The sequence below is a fragment of the Cottoperca gobio genome, chromosome 16 (genome assembly GCF_900634415.1).
Source record: "Cottoperca gobio chromosome 16, fCotGob3.1, whole genome shotgun sequence".
Classification (NCBI taxonomy): domain Eukaryota; kingdom Metazoa; phylum Chordata; class Actinopteri; order Perciformes; family Bovichtidae; genus Cottoperca; species Cottoperca gobio.
The window spans coordinates 18,430,966-18,443,650 of record NC_041370.1 but is presented as its reverse complement, the minus strand read 5'-3'; the positions used below and the strand labels follow the sequence as shown (position 1 = coordinate 18,443,650).

The window sequence follows — 12,685 nt, the reverse complement described above, 5'->3', positions numbered from 1 at the left end:
ACGCTCATATTTCTAATATTTACAGTGAAATCCTGGAGTAGCATACTCACAAGGATCAGCTAAAAGGCAATACTTATAATTCAATTAAGAGTAAACAAATAATAATAGTAATAGGAAAAAATATACATTTTGTTTTAGGAACATGAAATTATAAATTCTGTTAATGTAATACTATTAAAAAGTCCTTGCTGCTCTAATTAATCACAAATAAATAAAATCTAATTCAAATTTAAGTGGGTCTTGGAACCTCTGGTTTTGAGTACAAACACACACACACACACACACACACACACACACACACACACACAAACAGAATGCCATAGCTCTTAGTCGTTTGTTTCAATGGTTCTTTTATAGAAACATGACAGAGTGTTTCTGTATCTCTGAACAGTGCAATCCACTACTTTCCTCCATAAAGCTAAACATGGGAATTAACAGATTATTATGATTTATCAACAGTACTTTAAACACTCATGAATATGTGGATTCCATATATGTGACATGAAAGCATGGACAGTGGGTTAGGATGGTCACAATAAGCGACTAATATCTACACCAATGTTTACCGTACACTCACAGCACAGACAACTAAAGTAGTGTGAGACATTGACGCAGCCTACAGCATGTGGACACAAAAAATGGATTTTTTTGGTAATAGGTGTGTTAACCATTGTATGAGGTCACTTTCAGCTCAATCAACCACAACCATCAACAATGAATGACAAAACAGAGAATTATTGAAGACATTCTCAAAAAGTTTTTTATGACAGTTTCCTCATGGCAGAGCCTTTTCAACTTCTAAATACCAAATAAGGTTTGGTTGATTAAAATGAAAGTGACAGCATATGTGTGTGTTTGTGTGTAGGTGCAGGCTGCAGTAGCTCACACCTCACAGCCGGTACACAGACTACCTTCTGTTGCTCTCTAACAAAAAAACAAAAGCCTCTCGTTGGATGTATCAAATCCTGCTGCTGCTGCTGCTCCTCCATCTTATCTGATGGTTGCAGGTTCAGGAAGTCAGTGTTTGTTCTGGTTGACATCTAGCATTCGCAGGAACGACCTGCAGAAAGACAGACGCACACACACACACAGACAGGAAGGTGAGTTTTCAAATTAAGATGATCAGTAAAATGTGATCAGTAACATAAAACACTGGGTTATACAAACGTATAATCTATTACTTTAAGTTGTTTTTTGATTACTTTTCTCCAAAATTGAAGTTAAAGACCAACTCATCTAATTTGCGATGTGAATCACACAGGTATATGTATACAGCCCAATATCAAAGTTTAACTTTATATTTCATACTGGATATTCTCCGGTGCCGCTTGGTGCACAATGGACGTCCCGAAGGGGCTGTGAGTCGATTTACCACATTTAACATTTGTTCAATTTGTTTCTCTGATAAATTAAGATCCAGGTGTTCAGGAGGTTTTTACCGGGAGAAGAATTATTCTCAATAAAACAAACAAACTTATATAGGATATCATTCTCTGTATGTTAAGATTGAGATAAAGACTCATGGTGCCACTCCTCAGATAATGAGCAGGGGAAAGAGAGATGTATATGTGTATGTGTGCCCATGCAAGTGGAAATTGCCAGCGCATATGTCCCTGTGGGCCCCTGCTGATACGCACGCACACACACACACAGGCTACCTGCATATTTTGTCTACATCACAGCTGTTAAGTCAAAAGGCAACAGGGCATCTTTTATGGCTACACTACTACGTTAAAAATAAAATAAAAAAGTATTGTTGCCTCGCACCACTCTCCCTCTCCCTACTTCCCACCATACTCTGCATGCTAGACACCCATAGTCCCACCACCTGTTGAACAGCGAGGCCCATGGTATCTGAGGCCAACACTATGGGAGATTTCCATACTGTGTCAATATGCGTGTGAGAAACAGATGGACGGAGTAAATATAACTTTAGACCATAGCAGGACATCAACTGGGTGATGAGATCTTAGTGGGGATAAGAACCTGTGTATACATATGCAGTATTGTGTTCTTGGGGGGCAAAACAGCATTTATTTAGATGTGGGAATACAGGTATATTTATTTACAACAATTTAAGTGTATTAGTGTGTTTAATTTTATTTAGTATATAAGCATTACTATTATTACTTTTTTAACTAAGTATTTCTTTACTTAATATGTATTATCACTATTAGTATCTCTCCATGTAGAGAAGTATTTACCAATGTACAAGGTGAAAATCTTCTGTTGACATATTCAGGCAACAAGAACTACTAATTAAATGTCCCTTGTGGGTTAATTCATGTTTTATATAGTTATAACAAAGAAGTGAAACCCGATGAAGGAATTATATTAATTCAGATGTTCCAAGTTTCCTCTCTTGAGGACGGCATCAACATAACTTTGGCTTTTTTTATTTATTTAGATAGTGTCTCACCCACGACAGTTGAACAGGTAAAGAGGGGGTTGCTGCTAGGTGAACAAACATTACCTTGGTCAGAGAGCATCTGCTGAGCATTGCTTCCTGTCCTCCTTCTGCAATGAGAAGAAAGGAGAGAGTAAGAGAAGAGAAGAACCGGAGACTTCTATGATCTTTGGAACTTGGCCATATGAACTGTATATACAACATTGTATTAAATCTAAATAGTTTCTTGTTTAGTTTCCACTGGGGCTATAGGAACAAATTTCAGGGGTTGAATATATAGCGAAAAGTAATATCGTCTTAGCCCACCAGTGAAAACAAAATGCTTTTGTCACCAACATTTCCTTTTTCCGAATCACAATCTCACCATCAGAAGAGATCATGCACCTATGGAGATCATCACTCGACAGCGAGCAACCCGAGGGCACACATGATAACGCTACACCCTGGCAAGCTTGCCGATGTAGCGCATGAGCGGGGAACCACAGACTATTTGCGTCCCTCTTCCTCATCAAAGGGTTACCAGCTGCCCCCAAAAGACAAATTGACACTTTATTCCTTTTGTGCCTAAGCTTAGTTATGACTAAGCAAGAAAGCCATCACCTGGAGGTATTTCTAAAGGTTTATTGGTCATTTTGAAAAGCCCTCTAGTGGACAGAATGTATAACCACCACATGCTGATGGTGGCATTGGCAATGCATCAGCCTGTCTATACACTGTATAGGTACATAGTACATTTTAATAATAGAATCAAGTAGAGCAATTTGAATATAATTTAATTAAAAAAATAATAAGAATGGAAATGGGATTATAAAGGAAGATTGACAGCCATAGTTTCCACAGCAATTACACAAGTGTTTTAATGTTTAACTGTGTAAAGGGTCACCTCTTGTCCTGGTTGAACTTGCACCTGCAGTGGCCACCTGAAACAAGAGAAAAGAAGAGTTGACTTTTTTATATCCGTGTATTTGTGTGTCGTTTGAGTTTATGACTCTGTACGTGTGGATCAGGGTGTGCGTGTAATTTGCATCTTACTGAACAGGATGGTGATGCCAATGAGACAGAGGACAGCCGCTAGAATCAGGCCTCCAACACGCAGCCTGTGGTAGTCTGCACAAAGAGGACATGGTTACCACTTGAAAATATATAACCATGCAATATCGTTGCAGTGTCACGTCATTTTAGATTTGATATATTGCTACACCCCTAAATATAACTAATGTATCTCAGCAAAGAAACATACAAGCTAATTACACGAGTAACACCTTTATGTAAAAGATTATTTACAGTAAACTGCTCTTTAAGTCAATGATACAGATCAGCTACTTTATGACTAAATGATTGTGAAAATAAGACATTAGAAAAGAATAGATTACCAAAGTTAAATGGGTCCTCTTCCACTGCAGGAACAGAAAGGAAACGGATCAGTTGCAAGTTGGTTTGAGCAGCAGATGAACGGATATACAGAAACAGACACATCTCAAACATGATAAAGTCAACAGTGAAGTAAGAGGACCAAACACAGTGGCCTAGTTCGACTATCAAACCAATACAACATAAAAGTGTTTTTTTTTTTTTAAATGCCACCTTGGACATAAAAAAGACTGTTATTGTTCTCTTATTATGTTCAGATATAAATATAGATTTATTTATTGGATGAAACCTACATATTACTGAAATATGAACTGTAGTTGGGCTGATAGAAGGGAAACAAGACAGGTTAGTGTACTTACAGTTCTGTTCTTCTGCAAACCCCAGGGACACAACTGCAAGAGTTCAGAAAATACAAACTTTACACAATGAAACACAATTCCAGCATCCTTTTCTTTATTAGGGATCAAGGTTGGAAAAGACAAGAAAAATATCCCATTACTGTTGCTTTATTTGGAAAGTATAGATTCATGTGGTATTAACGCTGTTAAAATAGTCCAAATAGTTTCAGCTTCTGTCATTTAGAATCATTGACAAAAGAAACTGTCAGTGTCAACGAATAAAACGCCTCTTACATCTTTGCTGCGTTTATCGGAAATCCAGATCTGTTTAAAAATGTTACATAAAACCCTGCCTGCCTGTTTTATCTCTCGTCCTCCTTATCCATCCCATCTTCTCTCTTTTACAATGTCATGGTGTCATGTTGTCAGGACTGTAATTGCAGGGCACCTCATTTGCCATCTCACCGACAGTGTTAGGGATTTGCTATTTTTACAGTATATTTCTATAGAACTGTCCAGAACGTTTAAAATCTATGGTGACGGGTCAACCAGACGGCCAGTGATAGATGATCTCTCTCATCACTCATCCACTCGGCTGCCTTTTGTCTCAAAGTGTCACAAAAATATAAATACTTGAGCAATGTGCTGATGGAAGACAGACCTGTTCCTCTGTGAAGAGGAAGTGGAGCAAACGGATCACAAGTTCTGATTGACTAAAATGGATTGATGCACAGACAATGAATTCAATGGGGGCGTTACTAGTTTAATGAAGGAGTTCTTGGGGATTTGTAAAGAAAAACTGCAATTAAACAAAAATATTTTTAGAAGTTTTACTCACGTGTCATCAACACCAAAGCACAGATCTTTGACATCTTCACGCTCGAGGCTGTTTACCTGCAGAGATGAATACAAACAGTGATATCAACTAAAATATCGTCGACAATAAAGAAGGTAATTAGATTGATGTATACCAATTATTATTGCTAATTATTATAATTTTTAGCTTCCATAGCAAACACATCATTATCTCCAGTCCCAATGGCAAAAATAATCACATTTTAAATGTGTGTGTGTGTGTGTGCATGTTAGTAAACTGCCCTCCAAACTGGCTCACACCAGCCAAACAGAGTCAACAAAGACCTGATGCAACATTTAGCCTTCTGTGTTTTCCACTAACAGAACTTAAACACACAGAAACAGAAAGTGATCACTCTCACAGTACATGTCCCCACTCCCTCTGAAGCACAAAAAGAAATCTGATCAAATATAGATAGAAACAAAAGTGGTCTCTTGCGCTCTTTCACTCAGAAACTGGATCTGATGTTGATGGGTACAAAGTGCTCTAATGGAGCTTTAACAGGAAAACTAAATCACTCTGCGTAATGCATTACACGGCTGCCATGAAAAAGCTCTATAGCTTTAATCTTCCTTTTTCTTGTTTCACTGTAATCTTTCACAACAGGCTTAATCATAACATAACATATAGATATACAGTGCAGTAGGTACATGTGGTCACCCGACTGCCCAGATTGTTCATCTTTCAAATGAGCTTTCACTTGCTGACGAAAAAATCCATGAGAACAATGTTAAAGTGCACTCACCCTGACAAAGCTATTCCTGAATTTAATGCCATGGTAATCTTATTTCTAGTGTACATTGGTCTATAAATGGTTAGCTTTGAGCTTCTTTTTAGAGTACCATCAATCAAGAGATATTTTTTATTGCCTGCTAATTATTATTATTATTATTATTATTATTATTATAATAAACTGGCTCAAAGCTTGGTCCTCCCGAGCAGAATTTACAATAATCCTAATAATATTATCCTTAATGAACACAAGCACATTTCCTGACAGCGGCAATTCCATCCCACACACCGTCTGAGTGGCTCTGTGTCCACGCTGTGTTAGCTGCCATGTTGAAGCAGCAGCAGAGGTAACATGTGCACTGGGAGGAGACACACCTTAAGTAAAGCAGCAGTGATTTTCCACTTAGTGCACTTCTCTTTTGAGAGTCCTTCACAGTTTAGAGTAAACACACCCCGTGCCCATTTCAAAATGCCGTTCACAAACAGTCACGTGTGAGTGGAATGCATAAAAATCTTTAGGATGACATCAAATTCAAGTTGGGTTGACTGCCTGACTGTTTATCTTTACTGTACTGTAAGAGATGATCTGCTCTTCAGCAGTATGGGAGTATGTAGTCAAATCAGTTTGCCTAGTGCGCTGGTCTGAATTCCTGCTAAAGCTACAGCTTAGCCTGTACAGCCGCATGATCCGTCTGTACTCACTGTTTGCTCCAATGTGAGCTTCATGACTTCATGAAAATAGTATTGTAAAACAGAATCAAACGTAGCTTTTGCTCCATCAGGCACCTTTAAGCTCTTCGGATCATACCGACAAGAGTATCTCTGGGGATGAAACTCAAAAGCTGTCAGAGTACAGATTCTGCTCCTTAGTTTTTAAAGTATCTGACACACATACAACTGTGTCCTATGAGAATCAGTGATTCCCAATAAAGGAGGATATAAGTAAAACAATGCGTCTTCCTGCTCTGCTGTTGGTATTTGGAGTTTGGTAGAAAGAAGAGCAGGACGAGTGCACCTCTCCTGGTGCCTCTCCACAGCAACCCAAGGCAATGCCGGGGGAATGTAGAGGATGGGAAACAGGCCAACAACCACGAGAGAATAGTTTACCTCAGGAGAAAGACACAGAGAGTAGAGAGAGGAGACACGGGGGGCAAACTGAGGGTGAGACTATTAGAAAAAGGAGGCAGAGGAGAGAAAGGGATGAGCGGGAGAACTGAAGGGGAGTAAAGAGATGGGAAGAGAGTGAGGAACAGAAAGCAGGAGAGTATAAAGGTGGAGTATAAAAGAGGTGGCGCCTCCCTGTTCCTGTTTGAAGATCATATTCTAAAGCAAATGTTAGTGTAAGGCAGAGCCAGGTGGTGATTGCAGCCAAAAGCACCCTGGTGGTGGATAAGTAAGGTATTATAAGATGCTTGCAAAGCAAGTACTCATACAACACAACATTCAATATTACATAACACATTTTCAAATAGTCCACTAATTGTCTTAGATCTGATTTAGTTAAAGTGCATTTAGCTTTTTCATAAAAAACATATTCAGTTGCAGCAAAATGTTTGAAGTAGGCTGATACCAAAGAAGGCTTTATTACACATATAGCTTAAGAATTTCTAAAGATGAAGACATCATATGAAGAGTAATTTATTTCCCCCTACCAACAAATTCCCCGCAGAGCCACTCGTCTCCGCCTGGTTCCAGGGAGAAAGAGTTTTCTGTTCTGGCTCTGTCATGCTACTCTGCCTGTCTGTTTTATTGTTTGCCTCTTTTTCTTGCTGTCTTTAGGAAGTTTTTTACTGTTTTGTCTCATGCTCTACTGTCTCTAAACCCGTTGCTTCTTTAATCCTGTATGCTCTCTCTCTGTTGGATACTCCTTTCCACTTGTGTGAAAAGCTCTAAGAATCACCTGTTTGTTGGAAACCAGTTTCACACTGCTCTTCTGCCTTTGTTGAGCTGCCGTCTCCTTTCCAATCTTCTTTAAAGCTCTCCTCTACTACTTCACGTCTCTGACACACCTCTGCGTGTCCTTGCTCCTTCACCCCTCTCCTCTCTTCTTGTTAAGTCTTTTCCACTCATGTATCCCTTCCCTTACAAAGCACAGGCTTTCTAGGCTCTATGCCCATCTCACGCTCATACACCATCATCTTCTCTCTTACACCCCACTCGTCGCTTCCTCTTAGCCAACAGTACGGTTACACAATAAACTGCAGGGTCGCCAAAAGACCTAACTGTTAAATGTAGCATCGTTCACATGATCCCACCCATTATTATAGTACTTACTAAGTTTAAATATAAAATATTCTGCTGTGAAAAATAGAGACTATTTCTACATAGTTCCCATAAAAAAAGTCTCAGATCTGTTGATTATCAGGATCAATCGCTGCTGTTGATTTTTTTATTTTATTATGTGAGAACCACAAATGTAAATCTATTTAATTCCATTGTAGTGGGGTGGAGCCCAAAATATCTGGCAAAAACCATACAAATATAGACACACAGAGGGACACAGTGCACACATACAGAGAAAGGCCACCAGTTGGCTTTGAATTTGAGACACGTGTTTACTCCCTTGTGACTAAACTATGTGACAACACATATACAGGCACCCCTACTGCACAGCCAAGTGTTTTGAATAACATTTGTCAATAAAGATCTATTGAAATATGAAGCAAAGCATTCTACTACAACAGCCAAATGTTAGAAATCCATTCTTAAAACTGCTCAGGGTCAGAGGGCAAATGTCATAGGGAATCTGTAATACATTACCCTATTCATCATTTAAAAAAACCAATTGTGTATAAATTCATTTTTTTCTGTCTTCTTAATGCTACTTTATTCCAAAAACCAGAGATTCATTTTGCTTCCTCTCATTTGTAATCACATGACTGTTACAGGATGTGGTGTGCACAGTACATATGTGTGTCTCTATTTCTCCAACACTCCCCCACACAACTTTTTGAATGCTGAACAGTGTGGGGGGGCACAGGTGGGTCCAGGCACAGTGTTACTGGCCCCTGTGTGTGTGTGTGTGTGTGTGTGTGTGTGTTGTACTGCACTACAAAGACAGCTGCCTATTCTCAGTGGCATTTTTTATTCCTAAATTAGCTTCACTGAATTCCAGTGTGCAACACTGTTTGTCACCAGGATTACTGAAAAACTACTGGCTTGATTTTCATAAAACTTGATAGAAGTGCCATTCTAGTTATAATATATAATAGGAAAATATGCAAGGGATATAGAAAGGAAACACATCGGGTGGTGGGTATTCAATGAAGGCAGTTCACTAACCATGGGATGCAGAAATAGAAAGGAAAAGTACAAACAAGATATCAAGTTGGGAAATAAGAGTGAGCAAGAGAGGGAGAGAAGGAGGAAGAAGAATTAAAGCCAACTGGGAATGCGAGAGGGAGACAGGACGACGAAGGAGAGTGCGGTTGGGAAAGCGAGGGAACGAGGAGAGACACAAAGAGATAGGTAGAGGGTAAGAGGGAGTGGAGCATACTAGAGCCATGAGTCACACATGGTAACCACAAGGCTCGCAGTGAGCGGCTAGCAACAGACTTCATGCTCCTCACTCTGCAGTCATTATCAGCTGATTAAAGGATGGAGGACCTTTCCCACATTTCTTCTCAACATTTTACTGAGAGACACTTATAGTTTTGTATTTAACAGTTATAACATAACTATAGAGGTGCAAATACAAATATGTGGACTAGCAACCAAATTGGAAAAGTTAAGCTGTGTCTCTGCTGACCTGTAAATCAAAGCGCTGTGGGTACACAGGGAATGCACTGAAGGTCACAGTCACAGTAAAATCAATGTCTTCTTGTTGAGGTTTCTAAATTTGTGTTTGCGAGACACCAAAGTGCTGTGAGGAAAGGTGAGGCAGAAGTTTGTCTTGCCTGAGAACGCTCTCACTTTTCCCCCTCCGACTGCTTTCCCTCGCTCGCTCTCGTTTTTAAGGAATTGTAGTCATGTGAGGAGAGGTGAGGACAGTGAGCTAAGTTTGTTTCACCCGAGAAAGAACAGACAACTCTGTCTTTTGCCACCTTCGTTCGCCCTCCCTCCATCTGTCTCTCACCGCCTCACTATTCTCCCTCTGAAAAACTGTGTTCATATAAGAGGAGACGACGGTGTATTTAAATCTCTCAAAAGCTAAATACAGTAGACATGCCGCAGTTAGACAGTTGTGAGTTGAATGTGTGACTCTGTCTTTCCCTCTGTGCATTTGTTTGAAATGATCAGTTAAGTTTGCTTTGCAGATGCAGAGCACAATGTAGGGAAACATTTTGATACGATATGTTAGAGTACTAAAATATCCAAAGTACATTTAGAACTGTCGTTTGTGTATAAATTATTTTGGAAACTCTGAAATCAAATCTGTCTGTTGCTAAGCAAACATTAATGGATTGCATGGCAACATATTGATTTGTTTTTTGCAGAAGATTCACTCCACGACATCCACATGGGGGCATTTGTGCCCTCAAATGGCTTGCTATAAATAATACAATCTACACATACCACACACTGTATAATTCATGGATGATAAGAAGACTAAAGGATATCTGGTCTTGCATTGCTAAATATCACCAATCTACGATGTATATTAGTATTCAGAACTTCGTTATTATGTGGAGTTTTGGTGTAATTTACTTTTATTGGTGCCCCTACTTATGTCTACCTCAGTTACCTATGTCCCACATTTGAACTTTCACAAACAGAAGGGATCTACTTGTTTCAGGACAGACATGGTGTAGATAGCTTGCCAAAGAGTACGTTAGCTTTGCAGCATGTCTATGGTCATAGCAACATCACATGCCTTAAAACACAATGGATGTTACTACTGCAGTGCATTCTGTGCCTCTTGTGCAATTCATTTATCACTGTATACGGGTCGGTTTTTGGTGTGAAATAAATATTTGCCCTCAACCGACACTAGAACCTGATACCCATGCATTCTGCATCTGTAAACATGGGTCCCAGAAACACATTGACAATATAAAACTGTTTGTACATCTCTATCCCTTTATAATTAGTATATACTCAAGGCATTTAGCCACACACCTTTGTGCCCACAGTGTCAAAATTATGAAATATGCCTTATATTAGAGCTGAAAGAATTAGTTAAATTGATGACGACAAATTGATAACCAATAAAATGTTTACAACTTTTAACAATACTCAAAATGCTTGCAGCTTCTAAGATGTAAAAAAAAAAAAAATCATTATTAATCCAACAAATAATACATATTCAGGAGACCTTCCAGTTCCAGTATCTATCCATGTGCCACATAGTAGCAAACTGTTATCACTTCTCTTATCAACTGGCCTTTTCTCTCTCTCTCTCACACACAAGTATGACAATATTGAAAAATTCCATAGCAGGACTTCATTGGTAGTGTTAGTGGTAGTAAAGTTGTTAAATGTGCATTTTGCTATATATATATATATATATATATATATATATATATATATATATATATATATATATATATATATATATAAAATATATAAAATATATATATAAATATATATATAAATATATAAGAGTCCAAGGTGTACACACAACGTCCTCCGAATTTATTTTGTCAGTTTTTCTCTTAGCTATTGGGTTTAAACAATGACTAAAAGTACAAGCCGACACAATTGAATCATTGTATCCTAACTACTAAAACAACAACCAAAACGTTGAAATGAACAGTGTGATCAAAACGCTTGAATGAAGACCACTGGCCGTGTTACGCACATTGGCCAGTGGGCGCGTGCCGTTCCGTCCTGGCACTGGGTGGGCTCGAGTAAAAATGTCAGCCGAATAACATCATTGGCTTATAAATTATGACTGATGTTAAAGTACTCTCACATTTTAAAACATAATATACTTTGGTCTGGGGGAAAAACACGCTTCTGTGTTTTATTTGCGCCTTTTTAAGTAACTTATTTGGTTAGTTAAGAAGAAGTACGGAGATTTAACAAGTTTTCCATCGTAAAGGAACGTGTTTGGAAGCTAATTTAAATGCATCCTTAAAATTAGCCTCTCGGGCCTCAAATGAGCTAAACTGTGCTTCTTTTGCCTTAAAAGATATTTGCGCACGAGCTTATCTGAAAAAATGTGAACTTTATAAACATATTGATGAGAGTATCTCCTGAGAAACATGGGCTAATGTCTTTGTTCAACACTTACCTCTCACAGGTTGTATTTAGCAAAACCGAGGAAATGTCTTCCAAGAAGGCGGATATCTGACTCAGAACCAGCGACTTTTCTCCACACAATCCGCCAACACCCTACCTTCTTCAGCACTGTGACACTCAACAGGTTGGCTTGGTTTTAGAAAAGGGGGCTGAGTTTGAAATGCTGGAGTTTTGTGCGTGAATCCTGATCCTGGGTCTGTTTCTGCGGTCCGGCTGAAGACGAGCGGGGCGTGGAAGCGGATCCAGAGTCAGTCCGGACTGAGAGCCGGGAGGAGGAGTGAACCATTAATGTTTGCTTGTCGAGAACGATGATGTCGAAATTTGTCGAGTTGGACTGATTTACTTACTAGGATGTAAATTATGGGCTATTAATATTTAGAGGCATAACACAACGACACTACGGCTGTAATAAAGACACATGGTGATAATATTATAGTATAGTAATGTAATATCCGGTGCATAATAACAATTAAAGTTATAGTAACTTAATGAAAACTCTCAATAACTGAAGTTAAGGTCATTAAAGGTCAAAGAGGAAAACAAGCTACATTAGGCTATTTAGCTACTTGTTAAAAAAACACTGGAATAATGAAATGTGGTTTAGCATAGTGACATTTATTTTTGATGTACACACCAAATGTTTTCATCTAATCTTGTCAATATTGAAATGGTTAACCACATGAACTAGTTCATCATACAGCAAAACATGCAATTAACAGAAGGCCATAATGACAAAACATTACATCATGTTCATAATCACACACTATTTTAGTATGCAACATTATGGTAATGACGTAA

The 12,685-nt window shown here is 38.6% G+C and overlaps 1 protein-coding gene across 1 annotated transcript; it reads right to left on the bottom strand.

Annotated features, from left to right (window-relative positions):
• Positions 1-333: 333 nt before the first annotated feature.
• On the bottom strand, positions 334-12,062 carry fxyd3 (FXYD domain containing ion transport regulator 3). The gene is made up of 8 exons (XM_029451466.1): positions 11,880-12,062; positions 4,955-5,010; positions 4,138-4,170; positions 3,781-3,804; positions 3,440-3,514; positions 3,291-3,327; positions 2,474-2,517; positions 334-1,060 (listed from the first exon to the last, which is right to left on the bottom strand). Exons 2-8 carry the CDS (start codon positions 4,986-4,988, stop codon positions 1,041-1,043), a joined length of 267 nt encoding a protein of 88 aa, XP_029307326.1. The 5' UTR covers positions 4,989-5,010; positions 11,880-12,062; the 3' UTR covers positions 334-1,040.
• Positions 12,063-12,685: the final 623 nt, after the last annotated feature.